Below are 22,949 nucleotides of genomic sequence, written 5' to 3' on the forward strand. Positions count from 1 at the left end.
GGATGAGAAGAAGCCGGCTGACGTAGAGACTAGTCCGACCCTCTGAACTTGTTTGGCAGGGAGCATTTCCAAAAGAGTGGCTCCTGAGATCCTCCCCCAGCAGTCCAAAGTCCCATCTCATTGCGCATCCCTCGCACGTGGGAAGCCGACCGGGTGGGGTGTGGGTGACATTCCCCCTGATGCCTACTCGGGTCTTCAGTAAGGGGCGTCCGCGGCTCACGAAGCTGGGGGGCGGTCCCTGGGTGACAAGCCCCGCCCACTAGCCAGCCTCCTATCGGCCGGGGCCTGCCATCGCTCGCCCTCCTTTCCCCAGCCGCTGCTGCGCCGGCTCCCCTCCAGCTCCAGCCCGGGCGGGCGGGCGCTTCAGTCACTTCCGGAGCAGGCGCCCGCCTGGGTGGGCAGAGAGGCGCGAGCAGGATGGCGGCGGCAGTGGCGGCGCCGGGGGCTGCTGCAGGGGCAGCCGAGAAGGAGGCGAGTCAGCAGAGCAGCCTGGGCGCCTACTCGCCCGTGGACTACATGAGCATCACCAGCTTTCCCCGCTTGCCCGAGGAGGAGGCGGCGGCGGCTGGCAGCGTCAGCGCGGCCGAGAGCTGCCTGCGCTCCAGGAAGGAGGAAGATGCGTTCCTGGGAGAGCAGGACACCGGTGAGAGCGGACGCCTGCCTGCCCGCCTCCACCCGACCATCCTTGTGATTCCATCCATGCATCACCTCTCCCTCCCTCTCACCATCCCGGCCGCCTGCCGAGCATCCCTCCGCCAGCCTGCCTGCCTTTCCATAGGTGCATTGCTCTCAGGACGCCCCCCCCACCCCGCCTGCGTCATCCCTTCCTCCTGTCCCCAGGCATTTGGCTCCAGCCCAGCCCCCTTTCCATGATGCGGCCATCCTAGCATCCTTGGCCTCAGAGAGCAGCTGCCCGGCCTCCATCCCTTGGGCTTGCACTCCTCTGGGTGTCCCAGCCCACTGTCCCATGAATCTGTAGCTCGCTGTTCTGCAGCCATCTTTTCCTATTTCCCCTTTCCCTCCATATCAAGAGATCGTGCTCCAAGCATCTTTTGGTGCATGTCTCGTTGTGCTGTTCCTGCCACTTCCTTCCACATTTCTGTCGTTTCCTTTCTCTTGCCTTGCTGGCATTCTCCTCTGTCTCCCATTTCATTTTCAGTTCCTTCTCCCTGCTTTTCACTGTTGGGGCAATAAAGTAAGTGACTTTACTGCTTCTATTTCTCCAAAGCTTGCAGTCTGTAGATGCACCCGCCACCCATATTTTTACTTTTCCAATAAACTAGCTTGCCCCGATCTTCATCATCTTCCAAAGTCTCACTTTCTTTAGCAAAATTCCCAAGTGCTGTTTAAGGGAGCTTTTTGGATCTTATGATTTCCCCTCTCTTTCTTTTGTCCATTGGATAGCAAGGTGAGATGTGCTCAGAGGCTGGTCTTTGGGGTGCTGCCAAGTTAATTACTGAGCCTTATTGATTCCAACCAGAGAATCTGATGCTCTTCTGTTGAATCCTTTTTGTCCCCTAATGCTTGAAAAGCAGGTGGAAATGGTTTGATAGGAAATAAGAGAGCAAAAACTGGACCACTGCAATTCTAACCCCCCCCCTCCCAAATCTTTTATTGCCTTACCAACAACAGGTAGTACCAAAGAATATATTTCTGGACTTCAAGATTCACACACTGCAAGAGCCAGATTAAATTAGACAGGAGCTGTCAAGACCTACACATTTCATAATTTCAGATTCTTTTACAGTTGTTTAACTGAGTACATGTTTATCCTACCCTTACTCCAAGGAGTTTAGGGCATTGTATATGGTTCTGCTTGCCCCTCCAATTTATCCTGACAACAACTTATGGGAAGTAGGTTATGCTAAAAGAGAATGAGTGGCCCAAGGTCAAGTCAGTAAGTTTTGTGGCAAATGGGGTTTGAACCTGGATCTTCCCTGGCATAGTTAAACACTCTTAACCACTCTGTCATGCTGGGTTTCAGAGGTGACGTGCAGACAGTAGAGTTTCTATTTGGTTGTGTGTATCTGGCAAGACTGAAGCAGAATGTCCCTTGTAATATTACAATGGACCCATCCAGCAAAGCTGTCTGAGAGTAGGTTCAGGACTGACAAAAAGAAGTAAAAATTCTTCACCTGCTGTGTAATGATTTGTAAAGCAAGTGCTTGTGTCATCTCCTGTAGCCTATTTTTTTAGAGGTGGAGGTGTGGCTCAGTGGTGGAGCATCCATGGCATACAGAAGATCTCTGGTTCAATCCCATGGCACTTCTAGTGAGAAGGATCAGTTAGTAGGTGATGTGAAAGACCTCTCTCCAAGATCCTGGAGGGCTGCTGCCAAGTGCTGGACCATACTGACCTTGATAGACTAATAATATGGTTTGGTATAAAGCCGCTTTATGTATTCCCCTTCTTTTGTCCAGATCATCTTAGACTCTAATAGAAACAAGTGTTTGTGTGTTTAATATTTTCTTACCCTCCCAGACCTTTGAAACCTGGAAAAAATAAACATTTAATGTCATACCCTTGTGTTTATATGTCAGTGCATCTGTTCTCATGTGCTTATGCATAATTTGGTTTGAATACTAAAGAATTTCCTATTTGAAGTTTGTTTGATTGCCTGTCAGTTAGAAAAGCTGGGAAGCATCTTGCTGGGATCTCAGTATCTTTACCAACTTCTCTGCCTATTATTGCATATGTGGGTCTTCCAGACTTCATAAACACTTGATGTGAACATTTTAACAGTTGCAAATACTGACTATTCCAGCTATGTGGGCTTTTAATAAAACTATATATTTTCCATTTTTATAATGGTTGTTCATTATAATAATACTTTGTATAGTAAATTTCAAACGATCAAAGCATATCACATGCCTTATCTCAGTAATCAGAGTATCCTATGAACAATGCAAGCTTTTTGTTTCTCTGTTGAAATCTAGTCCTCATTTTCCCTTTTCCAAAGATGCTTTCATATCTTAATTTCTCTAATGATTGTAGCCTCAAAACAGAAAATATTTTATGTATCTGTTATCGTGTGTTGGGTGGAACTAGTCCTTTTGATAAAAGGTTTTGTGTAATAATTGCATCTCCCTGCCCCTTGTGCTGGCGTTGACCTTTCTAGTACAGACTGTACTCATTCATGCCACACACAGCAACCTCTCCCAAAGCTGATGTATCTTTGTAAAAGATATGCATCTTTAAAGATGTCTTTAACTTGCTAAGCAACACAAGTTGATTAATAATTGAATTTTGGCCTTTTTGCATTTTTTGTCAACCTTAAAAATTAAAAAATACTCTGCATCTGAAGCATACTATTAGTCTTCATACCATTTTTTGCCAGAGAGTCATGTGTATTTGGAGAAACTTCCACATTTTTACCTCTCCTTGTATACAAGTATCTCTGTTAATAGAGAGGCAGGGCACACTTACTGAGTTCCTACTGCTTTCCATGGCTGTGAACATCCACCATCTGATTATTTCTCTGTTCCCCCAACCACAGTGGCACTGACAAGATCAAGGGAAATTCTCATTTTGTGTGTTTGTATGTGTGCAGAATATTAATGTATACCAGGAATCAGGGCTTTTTTTGTAGCAGGAACTCTTTTGCATATTAGGCCACACACCCCTGATGTAGCCAATCCTCCAAGAGCTTACAGGGCTCTTCTTACAGGGCCTACTGTAAGCTCTTCAATGATTGGCTACATCAGGGGTGTGTGGCTTAATATGCAAAGGAGTTCCTGCTGCAAAAAAAGCCCTGCCAGGAATATATGTTCCATTTTGGAGGGGCAACAAGCTCCATCCTGGGGAAATTGCTGGGGTTTTCCCTTGAAGAGGGCAGTTTCACCAGCACAGATGAAACTTGTAAGACTCTCTTCTGAATTATTTTCTCAGCCATGGCTGAGTGGTCGAGCATTTGCTTGGCACGCAGAAGGTTCAACCCCAAGCATCTCTAGTTTAAAGAATCATGCTGTAGGTGATGCAAAAGACCTCTGCCTGAGATGCTGGAGAACTGCTGCCAGTCCAAGTGTACAGTGCTTGACCTTAAAGAACCAGTGGTCTGATTCAGTATAAGGCAGCTTCACATTTGTCATGTGCACCCAACCTGTCAGCTCCACTAGCATCAAGGTGGTGGTAAAGCAAACAGCAATGGAATAAATGGGTAGGTGATGCAGAAAGGTGGCCTACATACCGTCAAACAATCACCAAACAAGTCATGATGGGACTGGAGCCATATCTGTTTACAGGGAGATGTGGCCCATTGTCCAGGTAGACTTGGATAGAGGAGGAGCTGTGGCTGCTTTCAGTCTGCTTTCAGTGCTGAAGATCCCAGGTTCAATCCCTGGCATCTCCAGTTAAAAGGACCAAGCAGTAGGTAATGTGAAAGGCCTCTGCCCAAGACCCCAGAGAACTGCTGCCAGTCAGAGTAGACAATACTGACCTTGACAGACCAATGGTCTCAATATAAGGCAGCTTACAGTGTTCATCAGAGAAGCATGTCTTCCACACTAGCTGGAGATGTCTAGGGAAACATAACTTATTGTGAGTGGTGATAGCGTGCATGATATGTGGCAGAGGACAACTAAATGTGCTTAAAAATACATGTGTCACTTCAGCTCTAGACAACTGGCAATCAGCACCAGGATCAGCAGAGGTGATGTCTAACCTGCAGGTGACAGTCACCATTCTAGTTATCTGAAAATACACTACGATTGCTGAAGAAAGTGGAGGTCTGGAAATGTTAGCTAGACACAAAGTAGATCTCCAGTGGGTCTTCAGATGTCTAATATTTTTTTTAAAAAATCCAGAGCAGAGGGAGAAATGTGGATTATGGCTGCTGTGCTGAGATGCAGGGGATGTTCCCTCATGCCCCACACAATCACATGTGTAGAGACTAGGGTCAACAGAGGCTTCGTGTGTGGAAATGAGCAAGTGAGCTTTTTTGTAGCCTGGCAAATAACATCCCACTGACCCACTATTTAAGAGACAGACTCCTTTTTCCTCCAGGTAACCCTAGTAAGCCCTGACTACAAATATACTGTACATAACTGGATACTGCAATATCTTTGCTCTACAAGCAATCATTGATTTCCTGGATTGTGTTGTCTATGCAGGAAAATCTAGCTGAGAAAGAATGTGATCATGAAATACCCAATAATGTCTTGAAAGACTGTTTTCTAATTCATGTTCTTGACTAAGCAGAAATAGGTTAAACCAACTTTTGTGGGGTCAGTTTCATTTGTGTGGTAACACCTTGTGCTTCAGAACAATTCTGAAACTATCAATCAATCATTTTATTTATATCCCGCCCTCCCTGCCGAAGCAGGCTCAGGGCGGCTAACAACATTAAATCAATACATTAAGTTATACAATAATGTTTAAAAACAATAACTAGTTTAACAATTTAATTAAAATTCTAAAATTAATAAAATCAACATCCTGGTGCTATTTCAGCAGATGGTAAATTTACTTAGCAGTCTCTCTCTTTAATCGGTGAAGGCCATCCCAAAGAGGATGGTCTTGCAGGCCCTGCGGAACTTCAAAGTCCCGCAGGGCCCGCATTTTTTCCGGGAGCTGATTCCATAGGTGTGGAGCCATAGCAGAGAAGGCCCGCGTGTGGGTACTCTGTAGTTTTACCTCTTTCGGCCCGGGGATGGTCAGCAGGTTTTTCCCTGCTGACCTCAGTGCTCTCTGGGGTTCATATGGGGAAAGACGGTCCCTCAGGTAGGCAGGTCCTCGGCCATATAGGGCTTTAAAGGTAATAACCAGCACTTTGTAACGAATCCGGTATATAACCGGCAACCAGTGCAGCTCGCACAGCCCTGGCTGTATGTGCTCCCACTTTGGGAGCCCCAATAACAGCCTAGCAGCCGTGTTCTGCACCAGCTGCAGCTTCCGGGTTCGGCACAGAGGCACCCCATGTAGAGGGCATTACAGTAATCCAGTCTCTAGGTGACCGTTGCATGAATCACTATTGCCAGGTCCTGACGCTCTAGGAAGGGGGCCAACTGCCTTGCCCGCCTCAAATGAAAAAAGGCTGACTTTTTTCATTTGAGGAACATATGAGCATAGGCTGTTTGTAGAAAAATAGAAAGTTGCATTACTTCCATTACTCACTAGTCCTGTTAATCATCTCAGAAGGTGGAGCCCATAGTTCCCTGTGCTGTACTGATGGAAAATGTGGGATGGTATTCAAGATACACAGTGGAGAAGGGAAAGGTCAGGAAAGAGCATATTTGCTCTCTTGAGTTTCTGGCAATTTTGATATTCTTCCTGGTGGCCAATTTCCAATGTGGAGTTTAAAAAATAATTCACAGTTTTAAAGCGACTGCAATGTGTACTGAGTCCAAATCCCCTTTGCTTTTACTGCACTGATTACCAGCTGATTAGAGAAAGCATGGAGCTGTATCCAGACTAGCATTTCTGTAGGCACAAGGACTTCTACTCATGGAGCAAGATTTTCCGATTCCCTTTCAAGCTGCTGTGGAGGAGGGATGGCAGCGAAATCATGCTCCATGGGTGGAAGTCCTTGGTGTGTGGAAATACTAGCATAGACCCAAGCTGTTATTCCCAATCATTCTCCTTGCTCCCAAAGCAGATCATCAGCACTCTGATACTGTTGGGCAGAAGTACCTTTTAGAGCATAGCTCCATGTTCTCCTTGGATCTGTGTTGTCAAACATGTATTCTGAGTTCCATACTGGGGTGGGAATTTAACCCCAGACCCATGTAGGATTGATTTGTGTAGCAATCATAATGTGCAAGGAGAGGGATCTGAAACAGCTTTGGGGGCTCCACATGTCCTGATGGGGTACACCTAGGTTTCCTGTGTGGGGCCAACAGCTCCCCTAAGGCCATTTCAGGTCAGAGAAAAGGCATGGAGGAAGACTTAAGCTCCCTCCTCACATTCCATGGCCTCAGTCTAAATCAGACACATAGAATTCACAATACATATTAGATCACATGGACCCAAGGAGAAGGAGAAAGCATAACATGTTGTTAGACCCTTATGCACGTCTCTGGCTTGGGGTGTCAATAGGGTTACTAATCCCCAATTGGAGGCAGGGGACCCCCTTGCTTGGAGGCCCTCCCTTGCTTCAAGGTTATCGGAAAGCGGGGGTGGGGGGAGTTGACTGTCCGCTGGCCACTCCATTTTACCCTATGAAGACCAGTTCCCATACGGCATAATGAAGACTCAATCCGTGGGTATCTGGGGCTCTGGGGGACTGTTTCTCAAAGTAAAAGCACTAAATTTTCAGCATAGCATCTGGTGCCTCTCCTCAAAAACTCTCAAGTTTCAAGAAGATTGGACCAGGGGATCGAATTCTATGAGCCCCAAAAGAAGGTGCCCCCATCCTCCATTATCTCCTATGGAAGGAAGGCATTTTAAAGAAACACAGTCCCTTTAAATGTGATGACCAGAGTTCAATTGTGCTTGTCACATCCTTGCTACTGGGTCCACCACCAAAGTCCCCAGATATTTCCTGAGTTGGACCTGGCAACCCTAAGTGCCAGAATCCTGAAGACTTTAGGAAACAGACTGGTTATTCCTAAATTGAATATTAGCGTTGTGAGAGCTTTCAGGCTATCACCCAGTGGTGTCACAGACAAAGCAAAATAATGTTCTAATAAGGAGTAGAGAGCAGAGTAGACTGAAATTCCGATTTACCCCCAAATTAAACTTCTACTACCTTTTATAAAAAGCTTGGAATATGCTGCTTTAGAAGCACAACACTAGCATTTGATTTACGCTGATTTCTTGAACTCAGCTTGAGACTGGTGGTTAATTATGGGTCATAGTTTTCTTTTTAAAATTCTCAATTCAAATATGTTTAGATTTCCAGTGCCTTTTGTTGGTAATCTACCTGCATCTGAATAAGTACTGCTTTGAACAGAACAGTTGTTTATGTCACCTATTTCAATATGTAATTATATGCATCACAACGTGGAACTGTGTACTATATTTATTCAATGTGTTTTAGAGCAGTGAATCCTTAGGACAAAATACAGGTTAAGTGAGCATGTTTCCTTAACTTTGGCTGCATGGGTTCTTCATTTGTTGTGATGATGATCCAGGCTTCAGCAGTTATCAAGCAAGTGCTGCCAAGAAAACGGTGTAAAAACATGGTTCTTTCCAGCTTTGAATAATCATCACATTAGAATGTATTTAAATACAAGGTTCATTTCACTTTCTTTCTGACCCCTATAAGCAGTGGGACCACTCTGGTGCCACCAAGAGTTAGGTAAATATTTGGGTGTCTTTTTATTGTCTAAACAAGGAATGTCTAAACGTGACCATTTTGCATTTTGAATCATGTTCGGGGAGTTCTAAAGGAAATGAACTGAGAGCAAAAGAATGGAATTGTGATTACATACATGGGTGTTAAAGAGATCAGATGCAGTTCATATATTGTGTTGTTCTGCCTTCACTGATCCATATTGACAGAGCAGAGAGGGCAACTGCATAACCAGTTTAGATAAGGACTGTGCTCGGTGAGTTTCCTAGTTTAAGAATTTAGGGACTGCTGGATTAGACGAAAGCAATCCATCCAACATCCATCCATGACAGTAAGCCTAGGAAGATGAAACAGAATATAGTTGTTCCTTTTTGTTTGTTCTCAGCATCGTGAATGCTCCTTGGAGAATAAGGCTAAAATATGAAGCTACCTCTGAATATGAAGCTGCCATTTTTAGCTGCTCTGGTATTGGTAGACCCATCCTTCCTAAATTAGTCACTTGCTTCTGAGAAGTACACCAGCTTGGAGCCATCAGAATATCTATAGGCAATGAATGCTGTCAGATGTGTCCTGTGTGAAAGTGTGCACTGTCAGAACTCATCAGGTTAAAAATAGGGACTTGACAACTAAAAGTCAGCCTTTGTCTCCAGACCATTTCAGTGCTGCAAATACAGAATTAATCTGGAATCATGGGAGCTTTTGAAACTTATAGGGAACATTCAGACTGAAGGAAACAGGCATACAGATGCACAACAGGTTCAAAATATGCAATCTGTGAAGGGCAGCATTCCTCCTAACAATTTCCACTATGCCATAAAGGTCGCTGGATGATCTTGGACTAGCTACTCAGCTAAACTTACTTCACAGGGTTGTTGTGAGAATCAAATGAGTTGGGGAAGAACATGTATGATTTTACCCAGGAAAATTCAATGAGCACACACCCAAAATTAAAAGCTTATACCCAGAATTAAACTTTGTTGGTCTTAAAAATGCCACTGGACTCAAACTTTGTTCTATGGCTTCAGAACAACATAGCTACCAACCTGAATCAGTTCCAAATGGTCACTGTAGCACGCTGATTGCACAATATCCACCAAAGAGAGGATGCAGCCAAAGGCTAGTTCTTAAAATTGTATTAAGCATCTTGCCTCCCTGTACTGAAATTTATACTAGGCATCCCTCAGCTGCTTTTTTCTTCATAACAGTGCACATTCCCAGTATCATAAGAACACATGACAGGCAAGGTCAGGGTGCAAGCAAAAACCATGAGTAGCAAGTACATAGGACGAGTGATGCTCCACATTAGCACATGAAGGTACTTTCCACTGTCAGATCATTGGTATATTATTGTCTCTTCTGAGAGGCAGGGCTTCTCCAGGGTCTCAGACAGAGGTTTCACATGACCTTTACCTGGAGATGCTAGGGACTGGACCTGGGCCCTTCCTCATGCTAAACAAATGTTCTGCCACTGAGCCAAAATCCTCTGCTAGGGTGTAGACTGTCCCACTTCACTATAGCACTGCTTTAAGACTGCCAGGAGTTAATGGGAAGTCTGTGTAAGATGACCCCATAATAGCTGCAACTGAGCCAGAAAATCTGAAAGCACAGGCAGAGAAAGGAGGCAATAGTCTTTGGAGCAGGTGCAACAGGTGTGTCTGCATATGCTTTGGAAGAAGGAAAAACTGAGCCTGTGTCTGTTCAGCATCTCACTCCCCTTTGGTTCTCTCTCTTCCTCCCTCCATCCTTCCTGCATGAAGATCCAGACTCCTTCCTAAAATCAGCTCGCCTTCAGCGTCTGCCTTCATCTTCCTCGGAAATGGGCAGCCAGGACGTCTCACCACTCCGGGAGACCACCAAGGACCCATTCTCTGGGGACTGCAGCTGTCGCCAGGATGGTCTGACTGTGATCATCACCGCCTGCCTAACGTTTGCTACAGGAGTCACGGTGGCCTTAATCATGCAGATCTATTTCGGTGACCCCCAGGTAAGAAGAGATCTTTGATTGTTTGTCGTTTCCCTCTGGATTAGAACGATGGTACTGACATTCACATGAATAAGAGCAGATTCTACTCTTGCAGGGACCACCTAGATTCAAGTCTGGCAGCACCTTAAAGCCCACAAAAATTCCAGGGTACAAGTTTTTAAGGGCCGAAGCTCCCTTCATCTTACTTATTTCCAGGGCACTTTTTTTTTTAGCAGGAATACACTGGAACACAGTTCCACCTGGCTTGGCATTAGGGGGTGTGGCCTAATATACAAATGAGTTCCTGCTGGCTTTTCTCTACAAAAAAGCCCTGTGTGAAACAATGGTGACCTAATAATGTGACCTAATATTCAAATGAGTTGCTATTTAGCCTTTTCTACAAAAAAGGCTCTGCTTATTTCCTACTTGTATCATTCAAAGGGAGCTTTGACTTTCTACAGCTTATACCAAGAGTAGCCAAACTTACTTAATGTAAGAGCCACATAGAATAAACATTAGATCTTTGAGAGCTGCAAGACATGAACATCAGATGTTTGAGAGATACAAAACATGAATGTCAGATGAGGAAGGAAGGAAGGAAGGAAGGAAGGAAGGAAGGAAGGAAGGAAGGAAGGAAGGAAGGAAGGAAGGAAGGAAGGAAGGAAGGAAGGAAGGAAAATAGATGGGCAGAGGGAGGAGGGAGTTAGAAAGAAAACAATTTTAACCTTAGATGCCTTCTCTAAGCTGCCAGCTGGCTTGGATTGGAGAAGTGATTTAAAGAGACAAATGCCTTCTCCAAGCCAGCCGACGGGGCGGTGGGGGCTTCAAGAGCCACACAATATGTGTGAAAGAGCCACATGTGGCTCCTGAGCCACAGTTTGACCACCCCTGGCTTATACCGCCAAAATCTTGTTGGACTTTAATAAGGTGCTACTTGACTCAAATCTAGCTCTTCTACTGCAGACCGACATGGCTACACTCCTATGTTGCATGGAAATTGTACCATCTCCCCCACAAATAACAGTGTAATTGGGAGCATAATCAGGCATTGCCATCCCTACCCTTCAGAGCATCTTCAAAATCAAATAGGGTCTTCTTGCTTACAGTAATTTTTATGGACAGTCATAAGTGCTTTCAACTCTTCTTGGACTGGCATTACTTTGAATGGGTTATGTTGTTTCGCCTAAAGATGTCTCAATTCTTGCCCTCTCTCTTACACACCTTGCATTGGGCAAGTAGTTTCCATGAAGCCCATGAAGGTACATCCTGTAGATATTTTCAAAAGAAACTCCTTCCTCCAAGGAGGCCAGGGCACTCCCATGTTGATCAGAATGTCCATTCAATTTTAAATGGTGTTGTCTTTTTTTCATGAACATTCAGAAGTGTATGAGAAAGATAAAATGAAAATATCACCTGTGAAAACACCATTGGGCCTAATTAAACTGTATACTCAAATGCATGTAATCCAATCCCAGTTTTTTTTTTAAGAGAAAAACAGTTTTTGGAGAGGGCAATGTGGAGTGGAGAAATGGGTTAGTGAATGCTTTAAACCGTTTCATGCTTGTCATTTCTCTGCTCCAACTCTCCCCCACCCCTCCAAGCCATTACCTCCCTGCTCTGTGGGGTTCCAAAACAGGCATTTTAAACTCTATTGTGGAAAAAGCAGCTTGAGGGCAAGTTACAGTGAACAGGGAAAGAAGTTAAGTATCCTTATTAACTTGTGCACTGGTTGGATCCAAATGCATTCATGAGTTTCCCCAACAGGCCCCACCCTGGACATTTCAGAAAATGAAAATGGCATGTTCTAAAGCAGGGGTGGCCAACAGTAGCTCTCCAGATGTTTTTTGCCTACAACTCCCATCAGCCCCAGCCAGCATGGCTGATGGCTGAGGCTGATGGGAGTTGTAGGCAAAAAAAATCTGGAGAGCTACCGTTGGCCACCCCTGTTCTAAAGCAAAGAAATGCCCAGACTGAAATTATATATTTAATTTGGGAGGAGGCACTTTTCAAATTCAACTAATGGTTCAGATATGGAAGGGAGAAGGATGTTGGATTTGCTGGCCACATGAGAGATCAGCATAAATCAGCTGTGACTTGACAGTGTTTTCCACGAGTGAAAAGTACTATCTGATTTGTGTCCTGAGAGCCAGCTGTGGTGTAGTGGTTAAGAGCAGTGGACTCTAACCTGTAGAACTGGGTTTCAGTCCCCCCTCCTCTACATGCAACCAGTTGGGTGACCTTGGGCCAGTCACAGTTCTCTCAGAGCTCTCTTGGCTTCACCTACCTCACAGGTGTCTGTTGTGGGGAGAGGAAGGGAAGGTGATTGTAAGAAGACTGCAGATTTATACCCTGCTCTTCTCTCTGAATCAGAGACTCAGAGCGGCTTACAATCTCCTATATCTTCTCCCCCCACAACAGACACCCTGTGAGGGAGGTGGGGCTGAGAGGGCTCTCACAGCAGCTGCCCTTTCAAGGACAACCTCTACCAGAGCTATGGCTGACCCAAGGCTGCTAGCAGGTGCAAGTGGAGGAGTGGGGAATCAAACCCAGTTCTCTCATATAAGAGTCTGCACACTTAACCACTACACCAAACTGGCTCTCATTGTAAGCCACTCCAAGACTCTTTTGGGTAGTGAAGAGCAGGGTTATAAAAACCAACTCCTCCTCCTCTACCCCCGTTTGGTATAGTGGTTAAGTGCATGGACTCTTATCTGGAAGGACCAGGTTTTATTCTCCTCTCCTTCACATGCAGCTGCTGGAGTGACCTTGGATCAATCATAACTCTCTCAGAGCTGCTGCTCAAGAGCAGTTCTCGGAGAGCTCTCTCAATCCCACATGCCTGACAGGGTGTTGTGGGGAGGAGAAGGGAAAGGAGATTGTAAGCTGCTCTGAGCAGGAACTTCTTAGCATATTCAGCCACACTCCCTGACACCAAACCAGCTGGAACTGTGTTCCTGTGCATTTCTGCTCAAAAAAAAGCCCTGGCTCTGAGACTCTATGTAGGGGTGGGGTATAAATCCAATCTCTTCTCTTCTTCCTTTGATCCCTGCAAGACATCATTTCACCAGGAACTTGGGACCACCACAGGCCAGCTAGGTGGATGGTTTACAAAAATAATATTTTCTTTGTTTAAAAAATGTTTTGTTCCAGCACCTGGAAAATGTATTCTCAGAATGTGGCTTCTTGCAGATATTTCATCAGGGTGCTGTAGTCACCGATGCTGCCCGCTGCACTGCTCTGGGGATCGAGGTACTCAACAAGCAAGGCTCCTCAGTGGATGCAGCCATCGCCTCCGCCTTATGCTCAGGAATTATTAATCCCCACACAGCTGGCATTGGCGGGTAGGTGTTCGCCGTAATCTCCTTTGCTTATAATGTGCCACCTTCTGATGGAAACCTCACTGGAGCTATATTTGGATCTCCGAGTAGATTCCCTTCACTGGTGGGGAAATGGTTTAGCCCTGCAATCTGCTTTCAGTCTCAGCAAGAAAGGCAGACTGTAAATAAAGCAAATGGGTAGGTTAGTAAAGATGTATTTATTGTATAGTGGGTTCTATGCATGGAGGAATCGCTGGATGAGCGATAACAAGCTCTTTAATAGAAGTAGCACAGTATAAGTCTACATTACAAGATCGGGGACAGGGCCAATGGAGCCAAACTTGTATAAATCTCTGGGTTCCCACGCAAGCACATTATTGGGTCATTCAAACCAGTGGGGGCTTGTGATTGGTCCAGGGCTGCAGAGATTTGGATCCTGCAGCCCTTTGTCCCCAAGCTCAGTCTGTATGGCTCCAATGAGTCAGGCAGGAACACCCAAAGTCTTCCCTTGAGTCCACATACATAACAGTATTTTAGTGAGATCCCTCTTATGGCCCTCACTGTTTTGAAAAAACACTTCAGCCATTCTGCGGAAATCAAATCCACATTTTGATGACTGGAGTTCATATGGCAACCTGGAGGTTGACTTTCATGGGCATCTTCTAACAGGGCATTTGGCACTGTAGCCAGCCTCTCTCACCAGCTGGGGCAGCCATGTTGCTCTCTGAGAGTTTTAGGGTTTTTGAAATGGAAAAATCAGTGGTTTCCTCATAATTAACAGAAACATCTGCAACTCTGTCACCAAGCTCAAGTATTTATGTTAATGTTTAAGAACTGTTAGTACAAGAAACATATCAGTAGAACAGGAACAGTTACTCTTAAGTTCTGGATCTTTTACCTACTTAAAATGAATACCTTCTGTAAATAGAGAAACTTACTTCAAGGTATAGTGCTATCCCTTTAAGAATCTTGCCATGCTCATTAGACACAGTGGCTCTGATCACTTAAAAATACAAGTGCCCCTCAAGCTCAAAAATTGGATCCATCCACCAGTGGCATTTTGTGGTTCTAGAATATTTTTTCTCCTATTCTCAAAGTAAGTTATCATTTATTAAATGGAAATAATAAATTATAGGGCTATTTTTTTAAACAATCCCTAGGTAGGGCAAATCCAAACCAGGTGAGGTAGAGCAACCTTTTGCCCCACCTGGTGATTGTTCTCACTGCATCCTGGACTGAAAATCTCACCTGCTGGATTTTATAACTAAACCAATAATTACAGCCTAATGATGCCACTACACATCAACGCCTCAAATGACAAATGACTGTTAATGTGAATTGTAAGAGCTGGTTCACACCAGATAATTTCCTTCCATGCTTTACACAACAGCAGCATTTTATAGGACACTTACATTTATATGGAGTAAAAACCAGAAACATGTTTCTTTGATAGCAAGCATGACTTTGAATGTTACCCAGATGTGCTGAAGGAAGGACATGTGAGTGTTTAATTCCTCTTCTTTTCAGTGCTTCTAAAGAAAACATCCAGACGGGGGCTCCCATTATTTCCAGTCCAATGCTGCCACACACAACCAATGGCATAGGACATTTCCTGAGGAATAGCAGGCACCTTCTGCACCCCCCCCCCAAAAAAAATTCCAAGCTCAGAGACTTGGATGGCCAAGCCTGCTGCCATGGTGGTCCCTATCAGCCACATTCAGATACTCCATCTCTCTCTGTTTCTAGCACCATCTTTAGAAAGCACTGGCTCCTATGTTGTTCCTATTTTTGCTTTTTAAAAGGTGCCTTGTAAAATTTTGTGGTCTGCAGAAACTGAGCTCTGATGGGGTAGGTGGATGCATCCGAGGTTGGATTCTATGATCCATAAGTGGCATATGTTGAAAAACACCGATCTTTCTGATGTTCCCCAGGGCCAGGCCAATGTTTAGTGACTCTAGCCAACTTGGGGGCCCAAGCCCCCTCTGCATTGTGGGAAACAGTACTCCCTTCTTCACTTCCCACCTGCCCCAGATTGAGGTGAGGCAATGTTTGCCCTCCTCAGCACCAGGGCCCTTCAGAGGCCAAGAGAGGCCTGGCTACTTCCATTTTTTGAGGCTCCCAGTATGCAATTGTATGTATAACTCTGGGAATGTGTGAGGCCTCGGCCAAATTAGGGTTGTGTGAAACCGGTCTGTGTTGGGAAATAATTGGAGACAGATCTGGGAGAGGGCAGGGTTTGGGTAGGGTAGGAGTCTCAGCATGGTAAAATGCCATTGAGCCCACCCTTCAAAACAGCCATTTTCTCCAGGGGAGCTGATCTCTGCCAGCTGGAGATCAGTTGTAAAAGCAGGAGATCTCCAGGCCCCACCTGGAGGCTGGCAACCCTAGGCCAAATGCCCCTCCTGCTCTCCCCCTTTGATAAGTCCTGCTAAGCTACCTACCAGCACAGAGGCACACAGTGGCAGTTCCTGAGTCCAAGTTCCTCATCTCCCAACCCCTCCCCCCCTCCCCATACACACTGGACCTAGGGTTGCCAATCCCCAGCTGGACAAACCGGAAACTGCAGTGTACTGATTAGCAAACACTAGAAATAAACCACTGCTTTTTTATGTTGCAAATAAATGCTTAAGCAATTTCTTTCATAATGATGCAATTATATTATTTTCACCACAAATTAAAATTCATTAAATGTCCATAGAAAAATCAAAAATTTATTTCACACCACTCTTGTAGGTAGTACTTTCAAAATCAAAATGTTATTTCACATCACTCTTGTAAGGTAGTACTTTACAGTCCACTGTCTCAGCTCTCCTTTGCTTGGAAGATGTAGACAGTACTACACTTGTATATGATTCCTCCTATGGGTAGCAGATTGAAGTCTGACAGGTGCAGCGGCTACACAGGTCCTAGGTTCAGTTCTGTGTTTTGTTCACCTTCCACTGGCCGCTTTCTTTTAGCTTTGGAACTTTAACATAAATAAAATAATCATTTACCATACAAATCATAACAAAGCATAACAAATATTACTCTGATATAAACCAATCAAGGCTCAGGGCGGCTAACAACATCATTAAATATCCACAATAAAACAATAAAACCATAAAGCAATAAAAACAATTACAGTAAGATCAATTAAAATTAACAATTACACTTTAAATATTGAACAGATTTTAAAAACCGTTTTGGTGCTAAAGTTCCATACCATGATGTTAAGCAGCTCTGTGCTTTAGTTGAAGGCCATTCGAAAAAGTGTTGTTTTACAAGCCTTGCGGAATTGGGCAAGGTCCCGCAAGGCTCTAACATCATCAGGGAGTTGGTTCCACCAGTGGGGGGCAGCAATAGAGAAGGCTTGTCCTCTGGTAGCCCTCAATCTCGCCTCCCTCGGCCCGGGGATTTCTAATAGATTTTGTGATCCAGATCTCAGTACCCTCTGGGGAACATATGGGGAGAGACGGTCCCTAAGGTAGGCAGGTCCTTGGCCATATAGGGCTTTAAAGGTAATAACCAGCACCTTGTAGCGAATCCGGAATACTATTGGCAGCCAGTGCAGTCTCCGCAGCTCCGGCTGCACATGATCCTGAATAGAGAGACTCAGTAACAGCCTGGCTGCAGCATTCTGCACCAGCTGCAGCTTCTGGATTCAAGACATGGGCAGCCCCATGTAGAGGGCATTATGGTAGTCTAGTCTCGAGGTGACCGTAGCATGAATCAGTGTTGCTAAGTCGCTGTGCTCTAGGAAGGGTGCCAGCTGTCGTGCCCGCCTAAGATGGAAAAAGGCAGATCTCGCAGTGGCTGCTATCTGGGCCTCCATAGCCAATGTGGGCTCCAGTAGCACCCCCAAGCTCTTAACTTTAGGTGCCGATATCAGTGGCACCCCATCAAAGGCTGGTAAAGGGATTTCCCTTCCCAGGCCACCACAACTCAGACAAAGGACTTCTGTTTTCGTTGGGTTCAGCTTCAGACGACTCAGCCTGAGTCACCCCGCCACGGCTTGTAACGCTGGGGCCAGTTTTTCTGGGGTGGAGGCAGGCCGGCCATCCATCAGCAGATAAAGTTGAGTGTCGTCTGCATACTGATGGCAACCCAGCCCAAATCTCCTGACAATCTGGGCAAGGGAGCACATGTAGATATTAAACAACATCGGGGAAAGCACCACCCCCTGAGGCACACCACAATTAAGCGGATGCCTCTGGGACGATTGTCCCCCGATCGCCACCCTTTGTCCCGATCACAGAGAAAGGAGGAAAGCCATTGTAAGGCTAACCCCTGAATCCCCGCAATGGCGAGGTGGTGAACCAGCAACTGATGGTCGACCATGTTGAACGCCGCCGACAAGTCCAACAACAACAGCACTGCTGACCCGCCTTGATCCAGTTGTCGCTGGAGATCACCTGCGGAGTGCCCCTAACACCACCCGAGAAGAGGTGGAGGCTCCTGGCACTACCTCTAACCATTTGGAGTAGGAGTCCACAATGAGGAAGAATATATGCCCCTGGAAGGGTCCTGCAAAGTCGAGGTGCAGGCGGGACCAGGGGTTGCGAGTGGACTCCCACTGTTGGGCTCGGGTGCAGGGTGGCACTGGACGTGTCTCCTGGCATGGCTGACATCGGGCCACCCAGGATTCAATGCCGTCATCAATTACTGGCTACCAAACATAGCTGCAGGCCAGCGCTTTCATGTGTACAATCCCCGGATGGGATTCGTGCAGCACTTTTAAGACTTGCTGCTGCAGTACCAAGAGCACCATCACCCTACTGCCCCACAACAGACACTCCTTATGCACAGACAGTTTGTCCCAGCGGGATGCGAATGCAGAAAATTCTGCGCCCACTCATCCTTCTGGCCACCCCCTCCACACCCAGTCCAGAACTCGTGAGAGGCTTTTGTCTTTGGAATAGCAGTGGGCAATGTCCTTTGCATGTACCGGGCGGTACATGCCAGGGCCTGGTCTGGGTCCATGGAGTGCAGCGGCTCAGAGCATCAGAGCATCATCGTGACCCATCGCTTTCCCTGGGCGGTACTTAAGGTCATACTGATAACCCACCAGGAAGATGGACCACCTCAACACTCGCGGTGAAAGCATTTGGGGCGTTTGTCGGTCGGGGGCGAACAGGCCCAGCAGGGGCTTGTGGTCAGTTAAGGTAGTAAAGGGCTGGCCATACAGGTAATCATGGAATTTTTTTACCCCAGCCACGATTGCCAGGCCCTCTTTGTCTATCTGAGCGTAGTTTCGCTCTGGTTTCTGTAATGTCCTGGAATAATATGCTACTGGAACCTCGTGACCATCTGGCAGTCTGTGGGCCAACACGGCATTGACTCCGTAAGGCGAGGCATCGCACGCGAGCATGACAGGGAGCCGCTCATCGAATTGTTTGAAGTTAAAATGTCTTTTACTGCCTGGAAAGCGGCAGCTTGCCAACGACCCCAAACCCACGGTGCCCTTTTGTCCAGCAATCTGTGTAAAGGCTCTGCTACCGCCGCCTTGTGGGGAAGGAAAGCATGGTAGAAATTAAGAATTCCCAAGAACGATTGTAGTTCTGCCTTGTTGGTGGGAGCCAGCGCATCACAAATGGCCTTTATTTTGTCCTGGGCTGGATGAATGCCGCTCGTGTCCACCGTATACCCCAGAAAGTCTATGGTGGGCACCCCCAATACACATTTCTCCCATTTTACCTTTAACCCTGCCCCCTCGAAACGCTGCAACATCGTTTGGAGGCGGTCAGCAAATTCATCCTCGGTGGCTGTTGCAATCAGAACATCGTCAAAGAACAGCTGGACCCTGGGAATGCCTTTAAGAAAGGAGTCCATCAGGTTCTGAAACAGTCCTGGGGCCACGCTGACCCCGAACTGTAAGTGTCTAACTCTGAAAGCCCATCCGGTGTGTCACGATGGTTTGAGCTTCTGCTGTGGTGGCGTCCATGGGGAGCTGTTGGTACGCCTGCACCAAATCTAGTTTTAAAAAAAAAATTGCTCCCGCTAAGGATGCTAACACGTGGCTCACCACCGGGACGGGGTATGCATGGCCTTGCAACGCCTTATTAATCGTGCATTTATACTCAGCGCAGATGCATACGCTGCCATTAGGTTTGATAGGGGTTACTATGAGAGTCTTTCACTTTGCATTGGCGACTGGTTCCAGAACCCCTTGGGCCATGAGGTGGTCGAGCTCCTCTTCGATCTTGGACTTAAGAGCTAGTGGCACATGCCTGCCCTTCAGCCATATGGGCTGCACGTTGGGGTCCAGTTGTAAGGCTACGGGGCCCTGGTGTATGTCCCCAGAGTCCCATCAAAAACCCTGGGGAACTCTTCGCACACCTTTTGAAAATCTCTTCGAATGGGGGTGTAATGGATCCCCATCACTTGGATGCCCAGGACCGACCTAGAAGACTGCACAGATCGCCCTCCACCACGATGAGGGGGAGCTCGCCCTTGAACTTTCCATACCTAATGTGGACCAGGCCCACTCCCCGGACTGCAACCTCCTGCTTTTGAAAGTCCCAGACAAAGAATGAGGTTGGTTTTAACTGAGCTTCCCCCCCAGGGCACATCTCCCTGAAGGTGTGGGCCAAAATGACCATCTGGCCCGCCCCGGAGTCTACCTCCATTTTGCAGGGCTTGCCTTCCATGAACACAGTCACATAAGATTTATCCGGGGAGCGGATGGGCAACTGGCATACCTGGGTCCCCGACATGGTGAGTACCTGGATGTCGTCCACTAGTGCAACCTTGTGGTGGTGGCCATTCTGTTGGCGAGGAAGTTTTCCTGGGTGCAGCACCGCCGACCGGCACACCCAAACTATGTGCCCGGCCTTCTCACATGTATGGCAGGTCATGCTCCTGAACTTGCACATGCACCATTTGTGTGGCTCCCCACAGCTGGCGCAGGTCTTGGGGGTGGTCGATTCCTTTGCTCGTGGCCTTGGCTTTTGTTGGCTTGCCTGGTGCAGCTTGAGGACATCGTTCCCGTCTGAGTTGTCGGATTCCGTGGCCGGTCACAGCTGGTGAGCACTGGTTCCCGGGCAGCAGGCCTTTTCCTTTTGCGCATCCTTGGCTGCGGTGGCTATTTGTAGGGCCTTCTCCAAGGTCAGCTTTGATTCCGTCTCAATTTTCTGACGTGCCTTCACGTCCCTGAGGCCACGAGTGAACTTCATGAGCAGGGCCTCTTTCAGTTTTGTCCCATACTGCGCTTTCCTGCCCAGGTCTCGCAGGGGCGCTAAGAAGATTGCAACAGTCTCATTCGGCTCCTGGAAGCTGTTGAGAAACTGTAGCTTCCAAATGAGAAGAGTAGGCTTCAGGACAAAATGGCCGGTCAGCGTCTCTATGATCTTGTCGAAGGAAGACGCCTCAAGTGTCTCCGGCGCGACCAGGCTCTCTGCTAGCTGTAGCTTGGCGATGCCGCAGTTGCTCAGCAGGATGGCCTTCTTGATTTTGGATTCATCATTCTTGATTTGCTGCACCACGAGGTGGTACTTGCAGCTTTTGACCCAGGCTTTCCAAGTCTTGGACTGTGCTTTGTCGAACTCCAGAATGGAGTTTTGCGATCCGGACACAGCAGCAGCCATGATCGGGCTGGGCGGCGGTGCCTCTTGTGCGCTGGCGCTGGAGCTCAATGCGCTTGGAGGTGCTGGGTTGCCCTGGACCTCACTCATTCGGATCCCACCTTCGTCGCCACTATAATATAGTGGGTTCTATGCATGGCAGAGTCTCAGGGTAAGTGATAACAAGCTCTTTAATAGACCTGATATAGGATAGACTGCATTACAAGACTGAGGATGGGGCCTACCAGCCGAACTTATATACATCTCTGGATTCCCACACTAGCACATCACTGTGTCATTCAAACTGGTGGGGGCTTGTGATTGGTCTAGGGCTGCAGGGATTTGAATCCTGCAGCCCTTTGTTTCCAAGTCCCCAAGCTCAGTCCGCCTGGCTCCAGTGAGCCGGCGGGAATATCCAAAGTCTTCTCTTGAGTCCACATACATAACACATAGGAAAGTTTATTTGCAGGGTTGTAGGACCCACATTGAGTAATAGTCATGTAGGCTAAAGTTAGCAGGGAGGAGGGGGTAGAATCACTCCCTTCCACTTTTTTCATCAGCAGCACTCTGCCAAAAAATGGAAAACCAGGAAGATCTGCAGTTCCTGCATGGTCCTAGAGAGGGCTCCGGCTCTTTGTCTCTTGCACACCTCCATGTAAAGGTCCATGCATGAATACCATTCCTCACACTGCTGAGATCTATACTAAATTATTGATGGAATATTGATTATGTTTTGCTACCCTATCTACCCAAAAATATAATCAGTATCTTGACTTTTAATTTAATGAAAGGGAAGCTGTTGCAGAGGAATGACTACAGCAGAGAATACAGAAATGAAGAGTGGGACTGGGACATAATATTATCTTACAGTGTAATTCTAAGAACACTTTCCTGGGAGTAAGTCCCATTGAGCAGACTTTATTAGAATCCTGAGTAAACCTGCTTAGGGTAACACTGTAAGTATGAGAATGAGGGCATAATAAGAAGGTTCCTGTTTTTGTCTATGAAATGTTGAGGGTATGTAGGTGGTCTAGTGGATAATGTACTGAAATATCCCACATTTTTGGACCACAGGTGCTGAAAGTGTTGGAAATACGCATTCATTTCTCATAATCAGGGTAGTCTGGATGTGCCTTAAGGCAAGATGGGTGTTATCCAGACTTCTGACATCTCCATGTTTACATGATGGTCATCTCTACTGCAGACACTCACCAGAGTACCTGGTGATGTCATAATTTTAAACAGAGTCAAACTAAATATGTGGAACTTTGCTGCCTGTGCTCTGTAATGAATTAAATAAATAAACTTGAGGAAACATTTCTATGCAGATCATCTAAAAAGTGAGTATTGGTCCTGTATTTTGGCATAAGTTGCTTATCCTTAGCATTAAAGAATGTAAACTGTACAGTTTCTGCACTTGCTAGGGCCAAATTTAACTGCCCACTATACCAATCTCTGCTGACTAGAAACCTGGCTCCCTGCCCAGAGCTGTTACCTCCCTTCCTCTATAATGGTGTTTGTTTTAAAAAGGCATTATGCAAGAGCAATTTGAAGTTTTAGATGGCGAGAATACCAGGAAGTTCCAGGGTGTGTTATATAAACAGTGTTACTTGATAATGGTCCATCAGATGGGATTTCAGAAAACTTTTGTTGGAATTGGAAGCCCTAGTTTGGTTCCAAAGCTGCTTAATAAAAATTCATGCTCAGGATTAAAAACAAAAATACAAAAAAAAAATCCCATGAAGGATAAGGCTAACTGAGAGTACATTTAAGTACCAGCTGACTTCATGCACCAATTTGGTCAATTTTAATTAGGGATTAAAATATCAGGTGAACACCTATGGCTTAAGTAGAGAAGTACATATTAAGCTTCTTTCCTGTTCATACTAAGCCCTGTATGG

At 46.3% G+C, this 22,949-nt stretch overlaps 1 protein-coding gene across 1 annotated transcript in view; it reads left to right on the plus strand.

Moving 5' to 3' along the window:
- Nucleotides 1–394: 394 nt before the first annotated feature.
- GGT7 (gamma-glutamyltransferase 7) overlaps nt 395–22,949 on the plus strand; it is a 63,156-nt gene continuing 40,601 nt past the window's right edge. Inside the window, exons 1-3 of the mRNA XM_060230977.1 lie at nt 395–643; nt 9,988–10,214; nt 13,383–13,534. Coding sequence (XP_060086960.1) covers nt 418–643; nt 9,988–10,214; nt 13,383–13,534 — 605 coding nt within the window. The 5' untranslated portion in view covers nt 395–417. The remainder of the gene's footprint in view (nt 644–9,987; nt 10,215–13,382; nt 13,535–22,949) is intronic.

This window comes from Heteronotia binoei, chromosome 2, assembly GCF_032191835.1.
Source record: "Heteronotia binoei isolate CCM8104 ecotype False Entrance Well chromosome 2, APGP_CSIRO_Hbin_v1, whole genome shotgun sequence".
In the NCBI taxonomy this organism is placed as follows: Eukaryota; Metazoa; Chordata; class Lepidosauria; order Squamata; family Gekkonidae; genus Heteronotia; species Heteronotia binoei.